At 41.0% G+C, this 21221-nt stretch overlaps 1 protein-coding gene across 3 annotated transcripts in view; it reads left to right on the top strand.

The window, feature by feature from the left end:
• GRB10 (growth factor receptor bound protein 10) overlaps positions 1–21221 on the top strand; it is a 103222-nt gene that overhangs the window by 60575 nt on the left and 21426 nt on the right. For 2 of the 3 annotated variants that reach the window (XM_003204850.4, XM_019613859.2), the window contains exons 5-6: positions 14068–14224; positions 19453–19568. In XM_003204850.4, coding sequence (XP_003204898.1) covers positions 14068–14224; positions 19453–19568 — 273 coding nt within the window. Of the gene's footprint in view, positions 1–12983; positions 13234–14067; positions 14225–19452; positions 19569–21221 lie in introns of those variants that run through there. The other variant, XM_010708564.3, reaches the window with a different exon arrangement.

The following is a 21221-nucleotide window of genomic DNA, read 5'->3' as shown; positions in this document are numbered from 1 at the left end:
GTAAGTATTTAAATTCTGAGTTGAGTGCAACTTACTTACATAGCACAGCTGTACGTTTCAGTGGCAAACTTGGTTCCTGATATAAAAGGGCTTTGTCCATTATTTTTGAGTAAAAAAAAATCTGTTGGTGCAAACTTTCACAAGGTCAGTTTTACTGACTTAATAGGTCCTTTGGGAGGCTGAGAGATTCTCTTTTTTCACTATAACCATATTTTGGGTTATTCTGAGCACTAGCAGTACTTGGAAAGGACATATTTGACTTCTCATAATGTGACTACAAATTAGGTTTCTATGCTGCAGCTAAAGTACTAGTATCTGGAATTAGTACTTTGCTTAGATACTGAATTATAAAAGGTGTACATTAATGCAAGACTTACTCAGAGTCGTTATGTACATTGAGCGAGCAGTAGGAATGTCTTGTTTTTCATATTGTGTGCTGGCATTTTTTTGTTGTTGCTGGAAAGTGGTATGTAGGTGAATGAACATATCTGGTTATTCCAACTGTGGACAGTCCTTTCTTGAATCTCTGCTTGCAAGACTTGCTCTATATCTGGAGAAAGACACTGGAGTTTCTTGCTGTGGGTGATCTTCACCTTTCTGTATCTGACCTCATATTGTGAAAGCTTGTGTCAGTGTTTGACTGGGACTCAGTGTACAAAGTGGCACATAAATTCTAACAAGAGTTGGGTTTATTCACCCTTCAGTTATCAGACTCCTGCTGTCAGATTCCTTCAGGGTAGGTATGATAGCCCCAGTCTTTTACTGTCCTTCTGCTCAAACACCCATTCATTTTAAAAACAACACTTAAATGCTATTTCAAGAAGGTATTGCTTTCCATGTTTTCACTCATAGCCTCACGTTTGGCCAAAGGTCCCTTGTGTATGCTCCGCTCAAAATTCTGTTGTTCCGTGTGGGAACAAAAACTTATTTACAAAATTTTATCTTTCCCTTTGAATTTATTCTGTACAAAATGTAAAATATAACTTTCTAACAAATACCTCTACAGAGCTAATCTTAAGTAATATTTCTTTACTCTTAAGAATAGAAAGATAAAGAAATGTAATATTATTAAACCATTTATTGTAGTTTTTCACAGTGTCAAGAAATAGAATAGTCTTTTGGTGGGATTTATTTCTGTGATTAAATAGGTAATTTGAGTTGCTTGTCTGGTTTTCTCCTACTAGTTGATATAGAAGAGTATCTTTCAAGAATATTCATGACATTTTATGGTAGCAAAACTGTAAAAGATAAACTGTATTGAAGGGCCTTTTTCTCTGTCCATTGACTTTAGAACCTTAATGATAAGTGAAGACTATGTGCTTAGATTGAGGTAGATAGTGACAACTTAAATGGATACCACCTTTGCGGTTTGGATGGAGTGCAAAAAAAAGATCTTCAACTAGACAGTGATCTGTGATGTAAGACCTTCTTTCCTTCCCTTAAGTTACCGAACTTTTTTATAAGGAGCAAGTCTTGCTGTGTTTGTAAGTGGGAGATTTATGTTGCTCGTTCACCTTATTGACTGGCCCCCTCATCAGTTACTCCACATGGCAGAAACAGCACCATTTGTGTATCAGGAGAGATGCTGGCAACCTTAGAAATTCTTACTATGTATGTTGACAGAGCCTCAGCTGATGGAAGTAAAGCAGTGAAACTTGGGTTGTTTTCTGTGGGGATGAAAGAAATAGTGCAGAAATCTAGCAAGAAACCTATAAAAACACTTATAAGTTACACTTTGTGTCTGACCAATGTCTGTTTTGTTCATAGGAGTACAAGAAACAGTTGAACAGAAATTAGCTTCAGTACAGAGTATTTTTTGTTAATACTCTGCAGCTAGCCTTTTTTTTTTTTTTCTTCAGTGTGTAATCTTGTGTAGTAGGATGGGAAAATTGTGGAAGAAGCAAATGCTATCTCATTTTTCTACCTGTACAAGTAGTAAGATATATTGTTATGCTAAACCACCATTCAAAGGCACAGTTTTCTAAAGCTGGAAGAAGCAATGATGTTTTTCCCACAAATGACATTGTCTCCAAATGAGTGAACAAAGAGTGATAAGTCAGAATTTGATATATTGGCTAAAGTCAGGTAGATTTGTGTTTGACAGTTAGTGATTAACACAGTAGCTGTTTTAATGGACACTTTGAAATAAAATAGTTTTGAAATGTGTACAGCTATGTAATTAAGCAAAAAAATTAAACATGATGATGGAGCCTAAGTGATAGATGTTTTAAGTTGAAATCTGTAGAATGAAATTACTAGTTTATGTAAATGGAAATCAACAGTAACAATATATTCTAAAGAAATAGAATTTGGTTAATAATTCAAATTCATGCCAAAAACAGCCTATTGTTAAAAAAAAAAAAACGGAAAGAAGCAAAACGCTATTTTCATTCATATATGTTTATTTATTTAGATAATAAAGTTTTGAGTGAAAAAGAATATTAAATGTAGTATGTTGTCAAGAATTCTAAACTGGGATATTTGCTTATCTTCTATGTTGATGTAAGGTGTACTTTGGCAATTTAAGTCTAGCTGCCTTAAAGTTGTTCTTATATATGCTACGTGCTCAGAATGGTTTTTGTTGGATGGAAATGAAATTAATTCACTCATAGAAACTTCAGAATCAGAAAGATGTCCAAAGGTTGATCTACCTTCTGCCAATCTGGAAAAAAAAGAAAATGAGCTTGTGAAAGGCAAAATAAATTTGACATCAGTGCTCTTAGTTTCTACACAGTTCATTTCAAGAAGGTTTCAATGACCTAGATTTTTCTCAGCATAATTTGTAAAGAAGATCTATGATGTAAATGTGAAGCCAGTTGTTTGTGTCAGGATGGAAGTAAAGTTACTGATGGCTTTGCATTGTGAATTTCTTCCACTTCTTAATAATAGTGGAGGGGGAGGGGTAAGAACAAAGCATGCTTGAACATATTGACTTATATTATCTGTAAAATACAAAAATACAGAGTAAAATCTCTTGTCATTGTCTCAGTTTTGCGAATGGTTGGTTTCTCTGCCATCAATTACAGTAATAAAGCCCTTGTTCACAGATTTCCCATTTAATACCATGCAGAATTGGTTTCTAGGGAGTGTCTATTGTCTTAAAGAAAAGATTCACCCAATATTTGTTCTTTTTCTCTAGGGATCTTTTTCATATTCATTTGCCTATGCTAAACAAAGAAACTAGGCGTGTGAGCTATTTGAATATAAATGTCTTTCTAATGCAGCTAATTATTTTAAATGTTTAATGGAAGTCTCATGAAAATTGTTGGATAAGCTTTTCAATTAGAGAGAAGACTCATTGATTGCATTTGAGCAAGATGTTTAATTGAGTGGACAACACAGAATAAATGCATTTGGAATTTGTCTCAGATTATCTTATTTTAGGGAAATGTCTATAGGGAGTAGAAAGCTTTACTTCCATCAGCTTCAAAGATGAGATGGCTTAATTGCAAGCTGAGTGTCTTAACAGCTTCAGAGCAGCAGCAGTTTCCATGTAAAATAATCTGAGGCAGATGTTGAATGAAGAAGTGGCATTTTGTTTCATGCAAGATCTGGCATCAAATCTCTTAGCGTTATGTTATCTAGTTTTTTATCAGGAAGCATTTTTTTTTAAATTGTGACGTTGGTTTCAGCATGCTGCCTTGTATTTTAACTTAAAGAGATATTCATTGGCCTTGGATGAATGGACTTTTAAGTATTTCTGTACCACTCTGAGCCACTATAGCATGACTCAGCACAAAGAGAAACACGCGATTCCTTCTGAACATCACGCTGCACTTCTGTTTTGTGCAGATGACTGAGCACCAGCACAGGCTCACCCAGAGAGGCTGTGCTGTCTCCTCCTTGGAAATCTCCAAAAGCCACCTGGGCACGGGTCTGGGCACTTTGTTCTGAGTTTCTCTGGTGGAGCCATTCTGTGATTGTTCTTAGGCTTTTATAACAGAAAGCAGGGGAAGATATGATGGTTTTGAAATGTATCACTTTCCTGTTATGCCTAACATTAAGGTTTGGAATGGTGACGATAAAGGCCACTGTTAAGTTATTTATGAATACCAAGTTATGAATACTGATTACTCTGAAAAGAATAATCCTTTTACTTAGCACACATCAACAGCCTTATGTATGGATGCATTATCAATGCGATTCACTTAATCATCTTGGGAGAATTCTGTTAAAATTTACTTTATTGGTGAGGGATTTCTGTGCTGTATATTTGAATCTCACTTGACTATCAATAGGAGTGAAACTAAGCAATGGTATTGAAAGTATAACCAAAGACCAGCAAAACCAGAGAGAAACCAGTGGTCTAATGTATAAATGCTGGGAATCTGGTCCAAAGCACTTAGCAGATCTGTTCTCAGAGGAGGGGGGAGGCTGCTGCTCAGAATCTGTTCCATGGCCATAGGTGCTTTCATGCAGCTCACATGCAGGTCTGCCAAACGGCTTAGTCTTTGTAGCTTTAGCAAAGTAATCTTCTTTTCAAAAGTTAGAATTAAAGCTGCAGACTTGTAGCCTATTGTTACGGTATGTGATGAGCTAGCTGCTTTGCCATTGCTCCAGCAAGAAAAGTTTGGAAACCTCAGTACACCTAGGTGATAAGGGAGAGTTGCTGGGGGATGCTGCCATGAGTATGATTGCACAGAGGGCCATTTAGTTGCCTTTGCTTTACAGCTTTTGGTAAAAACTAGCTGAATCTTTCCAGTTCCTAAAAGGCTGTGTTCAGATACTGAGCTCTTCATTTCTATAATGTCATGTATTGCTTGTTCGGCATCTTTTTAATTAGTGACATTTTATTTAGCCCAAATTAAATATGCCAGATGTAGCTGATTTAGTGGCTAACAATGATGAGCAAGGGGAGGGAGGAAGAGCTAACATTATATAGCCTTCTGTTCTCAAGGAAGTTTTTTATTTCTAGTTCCACCAGACAAGTTGGAGTGGTAACCATGGCAGCAGGGAATTTGTCCCTGGGAGCTCGGCAAAGGGTTGGCTTGTGTGGGTTTTTTTGTTGTTGTTGTTGTTTTTTTGTTTGCAGTGCTCCCGCTAGGAGGAAGAGGGTTACAGATGGGCCTGGAGTGAGCCCTTTAGAGGGCCCTTGGGACAGGTGCACAGAGATGAGTGGTGTGAAGCCTCCCAGAACTATCCATGAGTCAGTCCCGCCAGTACAGCAGTGGGACAGCCTAAGGGGAGATGTCAGAGTGTCTTGCTGATGTCTCTCCCTGCACTGGGTGCTTTGACGAAATTAATCAATCTCTCAAATAGTTGTTTTTGTTTTTTTCTCCAGTTGGGTTGGAAGGGAATGAGATTTGCATGGGGCTTGCTGCATTCAAGAGAAAATTTCGAGTTTAGTCATGATGACATATCCCCAGATTTTGCATCAGTCCTGGAAATTTTCAATATTTCATTCTTGAATTTGTGGAAAACTATTATTTTGCTCCAGTGTCTAAATTTACTACAAATTAAACAGTGGAGCGAACAGTTTTATGGAGCAGTGTATGATGAAAGCAGTTGTTGAAAATGAGAATTGTACGTGTACTGGGGAGAGGATGATACAAGTCCTCTTCTCCCATTGACACAAGCTTTCTCAGGCTCTTATCTGTAAGGGGTTCATTCTACCCACACAATTGATGCATACGTAATTGCACAAAAACATCATCCAAATGTGAGCAGCTTTGGAAGAGGCATTATTGTGTGCGACGAACCAACCTATAAAACATCCTGAATGTTGAGGTAGCAACAATCAGCCAATGCTCATGGCTCAAAGTTACCAATAGTGTGGAAGACAGTGAGGAAGGAATTGGTGGCCAGGCATCAGTGATGCTTTGCCTGCTGCCCCAGCTAAGCTGACTGCAAAGCACCCCAATTTTGTTTAGCAGTGCAAACTCAGCCCTGTTGGGAAAATCTGTTGTGAATTTCAGCTGAGGCTATCAATGTTCAGGAAACTTGTGTTTCCAAGGTACACTGGAACGCAGAGCACACAGAGGCCATTAGCTTGTGACTTTCAGTATTTCCAGTACTCTTCAGATCAACACTGTTAAACAGTCGTTGCTACTTGTGTGCTCAGAGATCTTGTCCAGCCTTCGCTAGAGGTCTTTCTACAGTTTTCGCCTTTTCTTCCTTTAGCTGGTGTTACCTTTTTCATTGCCCTAAGTTGCTTTCATCTTCATGTTTTCAAGCTCATGGACTTCTTAAAAAGTTTCATTTTTTGTTTTAGTTTCCAGCTTCTCCCTCTCTCCTTGCAGCTGACTTGTAGCTTCCTGAACTGAGACATCAGCATCATTTCATTTGGATGTGGAGAGTAGTAAAGTGACTCTTGGAAAGACAGATAATTGCTTCTTGTAATTCAGTACACCTCTGTACTTGTTGTGAACACTCTTCTTTATCCTGGTACTGTTAATACTGGCAGGAAATGTTGGATTCAGGATCTGGGGCTTCAGCTGAGGACTTGGCTTAATTATTTTTTTTAGTTTCTTTTACTCCCCAGAGCTGCAGGAAAAAACTTAGGAACTCTACAGCTGCCTGTACCAGGAAGCAGGCTCAGATGCCCTTTGTTTCTCCGCTTTTTCTTTTTTTTCTTGGAAGGACAGAGCGGAGAGGGTGGGAGTGGAGGGGAGGAATGACAGAATCATAGAATGGTCTGGGTTGAAAAGGACCACAGTGATCATCTAGTTTCAACCCCCCTGCTATGTGCAGGGTTGCCAACCACTAGACCAGGCTGCCCAGAGATATACAGGACAGGAAAAAGGGTCTGCCTTTGTCGTCTTTGTATTGCATTTGTAGTTTCTGACCATCTCTACATCTTCTGGGTCTCAAAACATGGTACTTGCTTACATTTGTTTGTTACCAGTCTGTATAAATTGAATCACAGTAGTTCAAAGCCAGTTTCATAACTACCAGTTCTTAAAATAATGTATTTGTTTTGTCATGTCTGGACGTTCCCATTATAGATTATTTGGCATCGTCCATGGATGTTGGATTGGGTTTTATTTCTGCTACTGTGCCTACCACAGTCATAAACCTGGGTTCTTACTATACTACGTAACAGGGAACTACCCTAAAGATTTTCCTATGCACTAAAAATGAATCTGTTTTCTAATACTCATCTTAAGTTTCCAAAGGCATCTTAAAAAGTGGCTTCTGGTTTCCTTACCAACCTCATGAGACTGGTGATTGAGGGCTGGTGCTGTGTCTGATTGTATGTACTGCTCTTCATGATGTTCCTGTGCTCTGCTGTGTAAGCTCCCTGCTCCTTTTTCCTCAGACAAGCCTGAAAGGGAAAGGGGATTTTGCAGGCTGCCCATGTGGAAGTTGTTCTTGGACTGCAGTAGGTCATAGTGAGAAGCTAAATGTTCGTTGCCAGACCCTATACTGAGGTGGCTCTTTGGCTCAGAGCATGGCCAGGGCTCTCAGTTGGCAAGTGCTGCAGCTGCTGTTGCTGCAGTGTCCAACTGGGAAGGAAGCAGCGGTCCAAGCCGACAGGGCCTGCACCATTTTTCTGAATCCTACGGAAGGCTGCTCCCTGGAGCCTTGTTACGCTGCCTGCCAAGCTTCAAATTAATGTGGTTCTTGTGGTTGAAAGCCTGTATAGCAAGGAAGATGTGGTAATAATTGTTTTTCTAAAGAGTAATTTATATTGACAAAACAATTTTAAATACTCGGTAACTAGCTTGGTTACTTAAGAATTTTAATCAAGAAATTATTAGTTTTTTTTTATATTACCCTTTCTAGAATTGTTAGGAACTTAAATTGTGTTTGCAAGAACTTTTTTACTAAACCTTTCTCTTGGAGCAAACTCAGGCAATAAATAATGCATTCTGTAAGCACAGCTGAGGAAGATTGCAAACTATCTAGGGATAAATTGCACAGAAAAGTAATATGGCAGATAAAGGTTAATGCCATCACCGCCACTTAATGTCTTCATTACATAATCAAAGGAGAGTAACAGTGTAACTATTTTTTTTACTTACATAAAGGATCTAGAAACTAGAAAGCATTTTTGCATGAAAAGCAATTGCAGTTGGGAGGAGCTGTGTAGAGCGAAGAGAACTCATTTGCAGGCTGATGATCAAAAGTAATGGTAAGTGCTGGGTGGGGGAGGGTGCAGGCAAAGAGGAAAACGCAATGTGTTGGTGCTGTGACCACCAGTCTGGGCCTCAAATCAGGACTGGTGAGTTGGCGGATGGGGTGCCTTCCCCCCTCTACAGCTGATAACTTTTTCAAGGCCTGTCTGAATTCCTTCCTCAGTTTTTTTCACCACTAGTATACTGCAGATACCCAGAAGCTTCAGCAAAATTCATAAAGGCCTATTGTTATTCTGTTGCAGGGATTGAAAATCAGCCTTTCTCTTTTCTTTTACCTGTAAATTACCACTGGCAAAGGAGGAATCGAGTGGGAAGACAGAAAAATGTCAAATAGGTCAAATGACTTAACTGAGCATGTGAGCATTAAACCAAAGTGGGAAAGAGAGAAATAGCTTTAGAAGATACTGACAGAAAATCAGTGTGTTGTCTGTATGTAGGCATGTAGCACTTAAATCTGCATTCTGCTATTTATTTGTAAAATATGGAAATTACAGGGTAGCAACTTGCAGTTTTCAAACCTTCAGCCTTCAAATATGTTGAGTACATGCTGGAATAAATCTTTTGTTGCACAGGCAGTGCCTGTGTCATGAAAATGTGCACGGTGCATTTTTTTTCTTTAAAGCACATGGTGAAGTTCACACCTTTCCATGTAAACAGCTGAGGTTTTTGAAGCCTTGGCACAATTATGGTGCAAGGCTAAGCTTATACAGAGGGTATTAGAACCTGAAGTTTTGAGAAGATGGAAACTGTAAGAATAGGTTTTGTCAGGTGTATCTATAACAAATGGCCATTTTTACACGTGGTTTTGAATGAGAAGAGAGAAAGCTTTGGTTTGTTTTCACAGTGTTCTAGTTTTAAACTTTAATCGGACACCAAATGTTCTCATCCTGTGAGTTCTTTTAAATGTGCTTTCTGTATATGCAACATCACACACCGGATAATTTTTTTAAGCTCAAATGTCAACAATTGCAGTCTATAGTGATGCCAGTCGTGTAGGGAGACGTGTTTGCTTGATTAGTCACCAAGGCCTGAATCCAGCCAGTATAGCTTAAGGCATCCAACTGAGGTCCCAAGATAGGAGCCTGGTTTCTCTCTGCGGTGAGCAGAGACAAATGCCTTTATCATGTGCTTTAGCTCTTAAGTTACCCTGTCTCTGTCCCCGAGCTTGAAGAAGAATTTAACTCTCTAAAATTACCTGGGGTGAATCTGGGCCGGAGTGTTTGTACATGAGCAGTTCTGAAGCGCTGGCATACAAATATAGATTCTTACTCGAATGGAGTGTTAATCCCGCCATGTCCTTCTCTGCCCATCTTGCTGTGGTTCCCAAAACCAGTCTTGCTGCCATGACCGTCAGAAATTTGATGGCTTTAATATCAGTGTTTGATGACTGTTGATCATGTGACAATCACCTTCATGTCAAGTTGTTCTTTTAGCTCTTGGAAATGGATATAAAATTTGATACCCCAGCAAAGAGGGACAGAACAGGGATTTTATAACATTGACAAGTCTTTTTTTTTTTTTTTCCTTTGCTTTTCATTGCTACTCTGAATATGAAAGTCAAAGAGTAAGATCTTGATCTTACAACAATTGTTCTCCTTTGTTGTTCATAGGCTGCTAAATGTGTACCTAAATATAGTATATGCCAGATGAGAGAGTTAATGTTGCTATGAGAACCTTAACCTCAGCATTTCCTAGGGTTTTATGTTTGTATGTGGAGAGCAAAAAAGCAGTGATCAAATAACTCACTTTTTTTTTTAATAAGTGCTGTCTAATGACTTGTGTACAAGTGGTGCTATCCACAAATTATTGCTATTACTGCTGCAGTTTGTTTGAAGTGCTTTCTTTCCTGCATGAGCTGTGCAACAAAGGAGGCAAAAAGAGCCACAACGTTGACCTATATATTTATTTCATTGCAGCGCTTGAAATTCCCTCACTTCACAAAGCTGTCTCAGTGCTGCTGGGCACTGAGTGGGGGAACTGGGTGGTACTCCAGGGCTGGGGTTGGTTGAGCTGCTGCTTGCTTTGCAGATGTGCACAGAGTGTGCTTAAGGGGCTTTTCTTCACCAAAGGTTACAGCTCCAGGAAGCATGCCCCAACTAGCTTTCTGTTACAATTCAGCTAGGCAATTAGCAGTTCAAGGGTAACGTGCATGCAAAGCTACAGTCTTCAGAAGCTTTGGATTGACCAAACACCTCCTGCACTTCCAGCAACTTTGATTCTACTCCTATAAGCCCATGAACACGGAGAGCTTTCAGAAAAATGATCACATCAAAACAGTACAATCTTGGTGTACTTGCCTGTGACATAAGTGCCATAAGGAATAAGTCACTCTTTCTGCTTGTACAAGGTACATGTATTTCAGTTCACTTTTCTTTTTTGTTAACATCATTGATGGTATGCTTCTCAAGTCTGAACAAACAAGTGACATTTGAGGATGAATATCGAAACTTGCTGGATTGATATTGAGTTTGTGTGGCTTTTGGTACAACAGAAAGCTGAAATGATTCTTTGGTGTATTTTAATGGCTTCCTGTGATGTTTGGCTGTTACAAAGGAAAACGTGTGAAGAACTAACATACAGAAGCCTTTCCTCAGCTAGGTTGCCATCAGATGGTCTCTCGTCGTAAGTGCTCTCTCCTTAGACTCAGCTGGGAGTCAGAGCCCAGGACAGCAGAGGTTGGTTGGCACTGGCATCAATTACATTGTAATCTGTTTCAGATTGTACAATGCAAAAGCTGATCCATTTGCTCCGAAGATGTCAGCATAACTTCTCTTCAAAGCCTGAGGGGTTTTTTTTGTTTGTTTGTTTTTTGTGATGATTATATACGCTTTTAAGTTTTCTTTTGCACCGAAAGGAAAGAAAATAGCACAAATATTTAAGTGGAGAAGGAGGAGGAAAGTAATGTGATCGTGACACAACTGGGCTTACTTTTTTTTATCCTCTCTTGTAGTGCATGCTGTTTGCATTACTTGATGCACGCAAAATGCTCCGCTTGGTACTATGAGGTTGAGGAGCTGAGGCTGGGAGATGAAATAGCCATGAGGGCACTCCTGATACACAACCCATTATATGTAACTAGTGAAGTGGTGAATATTAATCTTCTTTTAAATTTTTAATTTTTAAGCCTTTGTCACTTTAAAAAAAAAAAAAAGAAAAAAGAGAAGAAAGCTGGAGGGAAGAATTCCTCGCAGAACAATGGCACAGTCTGTTATCTGCTCCTCTGCGCTGTAAAGCACTGAATGTTCAGCCAATATAATGCTCTGGTTGGCTTAGCATTCTTAACCTTAATTTTGAATAGAAGGTGCCTTGTGCTGCTGACGTAATTGGGGCCTTTTGTAAATCACTGTTGCAGGCAGTGCTGTTGTATCTCACTGCATTTCTCTGAGGGACGCAGGGCAAAAGTGTCAGGCTAACTTTCTGAACCCCACTGCAAGCTAAACGATTTCATTATTGCAGTGCTTTCTTCAGAATGATTTCTGCTTCATTTTCTTTTGCGAATATTAATTTCCAAATAAATTTTGCAAGTGAAATAATATTTCTGAGGGAAGAAGTTTGATTGGGGACCCCTTCACGTCTTTAAGTGGTTAAAAAAAAGGGAGGGGGGAGGGAGGGAGATATGATAAGGAGTGTGTGAGGATTGGGTTGAACCAACTCACTTCAAGACCCCTCTGCTAGTGAAATATTGTTATCTGCCTCTTTTGTTGCTGGAAGTGTCTGAAAGTTTTGAGCCGAATCCTTACTGTGAGTCAGTGGCTCTGCTGTGGCTATAGGTCGTGCTCCGCAGCACTCTGCAGAGCAAGGCATCCTCTTACACTTTGCATCAGCTTCTCTGGGACCTTGGCGGTCTCGCCTCTGCAGAGGGATGGGGTTTCACCTCGCTCCTCTCTCCCGTCCTCTGTTGTGAGGTTCAGCTCAGGCCGTTCCGTCTGCTGCTGATGGAGTCTTTTATATCCCTGATGTCAGTGGCGATACGCGGCCTTGCGCTGTCCTTGATGGCAAACACAGCACTATTAATAGTCAGTGATGTTAACTTCTTAATTCCTGCGTGCAGCCTGTCCCTTGGCTTTAAAGGCACCATGACGGAGCACCGCTGCGACCAGCCGTGGCCATAAGCGTGGTAGGGTTTTTGACACAGCTCTGCTCATGTCTGTGCAGTGAGATGCCAGCGTGCTTCCCCAGAGCTGGTGTCAGGCCACATGCAGGGCGAGGAGGGATGGCTAGGAGCATGAGGAAGCATGACCTGAGTGGGTCTAAAAGGCAGTGCAGGTTTCTTCCAATGGCCGTACCCCACCAAGTCTTGCCATTCGTAGGAGCAGGGTGGTTGTACAGCTTACTCTGGTATGAGAGAGGCACCCTTGATAGAAGAGCTTTCCTCCTGCCTGGAACCGGTCAGCAGCAGGCACTGGGTGCAGCCTCAGCCCCCCAGGCTCAGCAAGGCCTAGTGGGGAGCTGTTTGGGCTGCTTGTGAGGGACAGCACTCGCTGGTGTCCAGCAGAAAGTAGCAGGGAATTCTTTTCACTCATACCATTCCTTTTCAGTCGATTGTAATGGGAAAGCAGTCAATAAAGAAATTGAATTAAATGGGTATTATCGCCTCCTCTTTCCCCGCAAACTGGAGCAACAACTTTCCGTCTCACTCGCTGTTGGGTTTGCAGTTTGCCGGCCTGATCAGAGCGCTCTTTTTTTAAAGACAACTTTTTGCTGTCCGGGCTGACTCCTCCCTCCGGGCTGCAGCGGCCCACGGGGCTTCCCCTTCGGGCTGCCGGAGGGGTGCCCACAGGCCGGCGAGCGCGAAAGCGGGTTTCCTTTGTAAGTTTTTTGTTGTTGTTGTATGGGAGGGGTGGGGGGTGGGGGGCGGAATAATTTGGAAGTCTGATAGTGTGTGGGAAACGATTACATCAGTCGGAGGGAGGGCTAGGATTGGTCTGCGCGGTGTGGTTTGATTCACTACCGCAAAGGTTGCGTGTAACCCTTTGAGCGGAGCTCGGCGGGGCCGCTTTGCTCCGCAGCCCGGGCAGGGAGGCGACAGGTGCGGAGCGGGCAGGGCCCGGCCCAGCCCCGAGGCTGGCAGCAGAGCAAACTCTCTGCCAAGAGGCGATCGGTGTTTAAAATGCCATCTTGTTCTTCCGACTGCTGCCTCTTACGTGCTGCTGAGGTAAGATTTTCCGTCTCGGATTACCCTCCGGGTTTTTGTTAGGTTTGTCTTCTCCGGCCAGAATGCGGCGTTGGAAGCGGGGAGTTCCTCTCCAGCGTCAAGCTGTGGGCTGGTGGGGGACATAATTCCCCAGCAAGTGTGTCTGTGTCGTGTCTGAGCAGAACAATGCCAAGAGGAGAGCATCTGTGTCATCCAGGAGGTGGGGAGAAGGTTCCTGACTTGCTCTTTCTCTCTTTTATTATCTGGGATGTGTGGGTCAGTCAGGTTTGGTTCTGAAGCACTCGGAATCCGGGATGGAGAAGTCGGCAGGGAGAACACTGCATGTGCTGAGCTGCGCGTGGCACTTCCCCAGCACGGCAGCCCAAAGTTAGCGGGGCTCCACGAGCCATTTTCTCCCCAGGGTCCTGGCCTGCCGCTCTGCCAACATCCAGAGGCCTCCAACCGCACCGATGGGAGAACAGCGGGTGCCCACCACATCTGCCTTCCTGCACCCCAGTACCCTGCAGGAGCGCTCACTCCCTTCATTCTGTTTCACATTTGCTTTCCTTGCACAGCCTGATAAAGAACCTACTGCCGGCTTGTTCCTGTCTATGTGGTCCTGTTAACGCTGCTTCATCTTTGTCTGGTGCAGGGAGGCACTGGGGGAGGGGCAGGAGGCCAAGGCCTCACCACCAGTGCTGCCCAGTGCCACCCAGTGCCACACGCCCGCCTGACGTGCCCCTGCTGCCGCTCCCCGAGCCCAGGCACGACGAGGACTCGCTCTGTCCGGCAGCGGCTGTGCGGTTTGCCTCTTTCCAGAGCTGCTGATCTGTAAGTGTACCCTTTATGTTGCAGGATGTAAAAGTCTTTAGTGAAGATGGAACGAGCAAAGTGGTCGAGATTCTAGCAGACATGACAGCCAGGGACCTCTGCCAGCTGCTGGTTTACAAAAGTCATTGTGTGGATGATAACAGCTGGACTCTAGTGGAGCATCACCCTCACCTAGGATTAGGTAGGGAATGGTTAAAGGGGTGGTGTGGTTACCTGGGGACGTGACGGGTGGTTCATGTGAATGTGCTTTCAGCTGGATCGTTTCCTTTATGCTGCTTTTATTTGTGACATTAGCTGAAGCTACATACGTGCCTTTGTGTATTGCAATTTGTTGTGTTAAGCCTTTCTCTTGTTTCCCATCTTCTATTTTTATTTTAAAAAATAACAGTAACTGTCTAATCCTCATGCTAGAGCTCTGTTGCTACCTTGCTGCGTCTGAAGCTATTGCACATAAACAGCTTAGGCAAATTAAGCCTGATCCATGGAGCTGGTCCTGTGAACAGCTCAGCTCATCACCAGTCGGAGCCCTGGACGAGCACACTCGGTTTCGCATGCCCTCAGCAGTGCTTATGAAAGCTGGAGCGCGGGTTGGGGGGAGCAGGAGGAGGCCAAACTTGACCTGGGGAAGGAAAACCAGTGGCATCACCGGGTACACGGGGAGACCCCGGACCAGTGGTGGCATCTGCTCCCCAGGCAGCATTCTTCACCTGATTGGAATTAAGGTGTCATGGTTACAGTTCCAAGAAGGCAGCAAGAAGAAAAACTGTGGAGAGTTAAATAACACCGCAAATCGGTTTAATTGCACTACTCGAAAGAATCTTGTGTTATTCAGTCTTGCTTTTCCTGTTATTTTGTGGCTCTGATGAGTTGTGAGGCTCTGATGCACAGCATGCAACTACATATTGCTCAGATGTGCTGTCTAAAATTCTGCCATAGAATAACGCTTTAGAAAGTGTAGCATTTGGAGTATTAGTCGATATGCTTAAAGGTGAATCTTTTCTAGAAAATAAAGGAAGACAAACTGTAAGCTGCGGTCAACAGCACTAGGACTGTGACTTCTGTCTGTAGCTAATAGAGTTCTTTAGTTCTAAAAACGCAATTCAGAATCCTTATGAATAAAAAAGAATTTGCTGGAAATGTAGTGCCCCACATTGACACTGGTTAACACAGATTCACTGCTCCACAGAATAGCACTCAAAAAAAGAAAGAAAAAAAAAAAGAAAAAAAGAAAAGAGGAATCATTGGATATTCTAATTATTCAGGGATTTTAATTGAGTATCTCTCCTAATATACAAATTTATGAAAAAATTAACAGGAAGCATTTATATATAGCTGCGGTATACTTTCAGTTTTGAGGACATAGGATGAGGTGAAGAATTAAGGTATAAATTACAGAATCTTTATGTCCTTTGCTTCTTGTGCCATATGCACACTTGTAGCAGCCTTTACAAATGTTGAGTTTTATCAATGCTCATTAAACTACCAGGCTCCCTTTTGCTGTATTCCCTTTCCCATCATTGCTGATTACCAAGGTATTGTGTAAACAGAAGCCTTCTCCTTTGTAACCAACATCCTTCTCCTGCCAGATTCATTCAATGATGCCACAATTCAGTGTTTGTGACATCACAATAGCTTCCATGGTGACTAATTGTGCTGTCAAACTCTGGTGTGTGACATCTCTGAATGAAACGGGCAGGAGGCTGATTAGGAAATCAAAAGCTTCTGTTTACACACAAATAACTTGGTAATTAACAATGATGGGAAAAGAGCAAGATACTTATCAGCTGCTTTTATATACATTAGAGCCTGCCTGTCTCGGGGCTCTCGCTCTCAGCGGAGCACAAAGGCTGTCCCACAGAAGTAGGGGTGTAGGCGATGACGCCAGCAGCCACCAGACTTTGTCCCCAGGCTCCATAGCTGAAGGCCGCGCAAAGCAGCACATTGTTTGAGGGCGTAAGGCAAACGTTTCAAGTGTCGAAAAGACACGATACAGAATTTACATGTTTAGTGTTTGAAGGGATGTGGGCAGAGAAGGGGATAAAAATTCATCTTTTGGGGACCAAAGCATTCATTGCGACATACGCAATGAATTTCAAACACCAGCTTCTAGGCGTTCACCCTCTTGTGGTTGCAGTTTGAGTTCTGCTATGTGGCTGCATACTTTCAGGTTCTTGGTGACCTAAGTGCCTCCCTATGTATGTGAAATACCGTTAGATTTAGGTTCGAATCTCCTCAGCTCAGGTGAAGATACCAGTAGCTGACCGAAGTTCCATATTTTTCCCTCTAAAATTAAGATAGCACATCTGATGTAGCAGAAGTATGAAGCAATGATGGATAGAAACTTAGCCGTGTGGAAAGAAAAATGTTTTCAGAGCAGCGAGAATCCTGTGATCCTGTGTTTCTATAGAAGACATATTGAGATATCTTTGCTGACTTGATGCTGTAGGTGGTAATCCAGAAACCCACCAAAAGAAGCAAATTGCTTTCATTTAACATCTTTTTCTTGGGCTTGCCTAACGTTGGTTTCAGAAGATTTCTGTTTGCAGAACCAGTTCATCTTTTAGTACTGGGCAGACTGAGGACAAGAGTAAATCTTCAACGCTACTGTGTAGTTATCACTATGGTGATCATCTAGGTCCCAGTTTTTAAGAAGCCTTCCTCTAACTGGTTACCTTCCACACATACTCAGTTGTCTTCCAAACAACATGCATGTTTGCAAATAATAGCTATTAGATTGCACAGATTATTTTTGCTTTCACTGGAGGCAATGGTGGCAATCTATCATGAGACTTGTTTAGGTTTGACGTGTGTAAATGATTGCTGCTGCACTTTGCAACTAGTATCTATCTAAAATGCTTTGTGGTCAAGATGTAAGCAGTGTGAAACTTTATCATGTTATTTCATTTGTATTTGGAAATACACCTAAGCTCTTCTTAAAACGTGCTGTTCTCCTCGTGCTACGCCAATCTTAACTATCATTAATTTAGGAAGGGAATGAGATATCTGTATTAGAAATTAATAGAAATAATAACGCAGAGTTTCATGCATATATTTTTTGTTTACACGTGTATTGAATTTGATTTGCTTTAATATGAACAAATTAAAAGTGTAACCCACACTGCTTGCTAAAATACAAAAACAGGGTGGGCTTTTTTTTTCACACTAATTATGGGACATGCCTGTGTGTTGTTCAGTATGGAATCTGACTAATTTTCCCACCTTGTGTCAGTTCCACACTTCTGTATATGTCTAGTTGGTAATGGAGGGCAGTTTGGAGGAAAAAAGAAGTATGTTCTGTCCCTCCAGCACCTGCTTAGAGGAGACTGAGTCAATCCTATCTGATAAGGAAAGAGATATTTCTGGTCACTTTTGCTGCTTGAAGACAAACTGACCTTTTCAGGCTTCAATTGAACTTAACAGGCTGACATCTGTGCTTCTGGTTTTGTAGAAGAAAGCTCAAAGCAGGGCTGAAGTTTAGTCCAGACCACTTGTACTAACCAAATTGCCCAGGCCTTTCCAAGCGTTCAGCCATAATGGAATAGTGGCAAGCCAACCAAGACTAACTTCCTTTTACACACTTGACCTGTGAATGCCAAACTGACAACTGTTCTTCTGTACTGCAGAAGAAAGGAGACATGGTTTGTCCTTGCCTTTAGGCAAGTCTACAGTGTGTTAGGAAAGCAAAGATCACAACTTTGTGAGGTAACAGAAGCATCCAGCAGTAGAACATTTCTTTCAGGGTTCATACTGTGATGAAGATTACTATCAATATAACTTAGTGAATTTTTTTGTAGCAAAAAAAGAAAAAAAGAAAAAACAAAAAACAGAAAGACCATCCACCCTCAAAGTCCTACCATTTTCCTCATGGTGTGAAAAGAGGAGATTTGACCTAAGCAGTTTCCTCAAACCATGACAGTAGCAATAAATCAGTGGCAATATTTGAAACTTCACCTGTGAAGCCTCTAGATAATGTAGAGGGATTCAGGTGATGAGGACTCTGGTAGTATGAAATGTCGTTAAGTTATATCAGTGGTAGTGTTCCAGTGTACATTAGTCAAAAAACTATCCCTAAAAGTGGTGTTATGGCTAATGCATTAGGAAGCAGCTCTTAATGTAAAAGCCACCAAATGTGGAAAATTCTCAGCATTAACTTGTTGGAATGCAATCTGTAGCAAAGCTGGACATCGCAAAAGCATGGCAAATTCTGAGTTCATCATTGAGATGGTGATGACTGACAGTCTAAGTGCAGATGAAAGACAGTGGGATCATTCAGAGAGGAGTTAAATTTTCAAAGAACTTAATGTCATTATGCCAACTCGGATAATTCAAGTAACATTCAAGAACGTGCTGCTTTTTGAGATACCAGTTGCTTTATATCCAGAATATTCCCCAAGAGAACCTGAGTAGCTGCCTGGCATTTCTAATTGTGAGAATGCAGGGATGCAGGAATATGAAGTGGGGAAGGGGCTATCCAAACTTTTTTGGTCAGCCAGTCACATGATTTGGATAGAGCTACATGAAAGTCATTTTTTGTTTGACCTCACTTTTTATTCCCTATTATATATAAGAGGAAAGTACTGGCTACAAGACTTTTGAAGAACATTACATATTTTCTTAGAAACTTTTGAAGATTTGCCAAGATAATGATTTCATTTAGTAGTGTACACTTAGGCCAGTTGCCCTCTTTTAAGTTACTGCTTTCAGTGAATTGGATTTGTTAAGCTATCTGATCATGCTTTGATGTGTCATTCTTTTGACCAAAGAAGTAGTGGTTATAGGGAGTTACCTTGTAACCAAATGTAGAGCAGAAAATTGCCCTGTCATGTGTACAAAACATTTGTCTCTGTCAGTATTCTTGTAAAGTAGATCCTGTGACCTTTTTCATAATAAACCCCATTGTCTAGCATCTACAATAAAGGCCTGAAGTTCACCTTGAAATGAACTATTTTAATAGAGCGTAGTGAAATAAGACACTGTATTTCCACTGTAGTTCAAGACCTAACAGTGGCCTTTTCACAATTTTTCCCCCTTAAATCTTTCAACGTTTCCAGTTCCACAGGAAATAGAAAAAATCCAAGGCAAAGATTAGTGTGTATTATTTAAGCTACTGACAGACAGTGAGGCACGCTAAAAAATCTTGTTTCTTCTTTTCTCAGAAGTCCATTCTTGTGTATCTCCAGCATAGGATATTTTTAACAAACTCTGCCATGTAACATTAAACTTTGTAATGCTAAGCCCTAGTTCCTTTAAAACCTCATGACACTATGATTTGAGAGCTACAAAATGCTTTGTTAACTTCAATAAAGATAATGGAATTATACTAGGTTGCTTTCACTAATATTCTCTGGAAGTTGGTTTTGCTGCTTCTTCTAGTTGGTTGTGTGCTAACATTATGTTCTTTTTCCACAGAGAGATGCTTGGAAGATCATGAGCTCATAGTTCAAGTTGAGTCCACAATGGGAAGTGAAAGTAAATTTTTGTTCAGGAAGAACTACGCAAAATATGAATTTTTCAAAAATCCCATGGTGAGTCTTTCTACTTCATTGTTTGTACCACAGAGGAGGATGGGTTGCAGTAACAGTGATGGGCACTGCTAGGTCTTAGAAGATCTATTAAAAAAAGAAAAAAGCACAACAAAACCAAACAGAAATCTTTCCAAAGAAATTGTAAGTCATGTTTATATTCCTTGTACTCTATTCCCAAACTGAAAGCCTCAACTGTTTTTCTATGTTGAGGCTTTACATACTTGTTTATATACTCGTTCAAAAATCACCATTGCTGCGTTGGAGTGTGACCAACACAGAAAAATCTTTATTGATTCAAGAAAAACAAGCAAAAGTGAAATTTTCTCATTCTTTCCCAAAGTTCCTTGATTTGATGCAAGTTGATCAAATAGTATACAGTATCAAATTGTTAATTTCTGAGAGTAGTACTAAAAAAATTTCCTTGTAACCCCTTGTTATGTACAAGGAATTTACAGTTCTTCATTATATATATATGTTGAACGTTGTCTCCCATATGGCTGTGCTTTACAAGTGTGCTCTGCCTTTGCTACTCATTGAAACTGACCCTCTCCATGCCCTCATGCTTATCCATGTTAGAAAAGTAAGTGATATATCATAACTGTGTGTAACACTACTCTTATCATGCCCTTAGAATGATGTAATTTTCAACTGTCTGCAGTGTAGTTGCTTATTTGGGAATTACTTCTCAGATTTTATCTGAACAGTTAAGTGGGAGCAGGCAAGTGACATGAACCTATGTCAGTTGGTGCAACCCATCTAAAGAGTTGAAGGGAGGACAATCTAAAGAAGGTTTAGATTAGAACAGATTTTGTGTCAGTCTGGCATTCCTGATGCCAGAAGCAAAAAGATACCTGAGGTCACATGAAAAGTCATTTCAGAAGTTATTGCAGGTGAGAAATTAATTTCCTTCCTCATGGACAGTCAGGCACAACTGTTGCATCCTCACATATGTTCCTCCACACACGTTTGTCATTTCTTAGTGCTTGCTTTGGAATTCATGCCTTGATTTACTGCTTGAAACCTTCTTGCACACAAAATGTAATTTTGCGCTTCTGTTGAACTTCCCATCTGATAACCAATGAACACCTGAGTGTTTTACAGAGTGTTTGGTATCATAAGAGCTAGCACATAGATTAATGTGGTATGCATTAATTAATAACAGAGTAGGGGAGTAAGACGCAGAATGCTTGGCATTCAGTCCCAGACTCTTGCAGTCTGAGAATAAATCATTCTTTTCGTTTAAGAATGCAAACGCTTCCTATCCATTGCATTAGCTATTGCCATATGGCACTGTTTCTTCTCAAAGAAGCTGGTAAATGTTAGCTTTCGTAATTCATTGTGCAACCTACCTGGCAGAAGAGTGATTTCTCTTCAGTGCTTCTCTTTATGCCTTAAGGACTGAAATCTATATTGCCTGAAGAGTGGTAATGTTTTCAGCTAGAACATTTTTTGTTGTTATTCATCGTGTTGTAGCCATTGTTTTATTTCAGTCATTTCTGCATGTCTTCACATGCTTGAAATAATGTTGAAATATTTCAAGACTGATTTAATGGAATTGTACTGAATTACATGAGCATTTTTAAACGTGGTAAAAGGAGAACTGAAGGAAAAAAATGTAAATCAAGTAATCTGTTTAGCAAGGAGCTGTTTGAC

This window comes from Meleagris gallopavo, chromosome 3 (assembly GCF_000146605.3).
Source record: "Meleagris gallopavo isolate NT-WF06-2002-E0010 breed Aviagen turkey brand Nicholas breeding stock chromosome 3, Turkey_5.1, whole genome shotgun sequence".
Classification (NCBI taxonomy): domain Eukaryota; kingdom Metazoa; phylum Chordata; class Aves; order Galliformes; family Phasianidae; genus Meleagris; species Meleagris gallopavo.
Note: the sequence above shows the minus strand (reverse complement) of the source record. Positions and strands in the feature narration are given on the sequence as shown.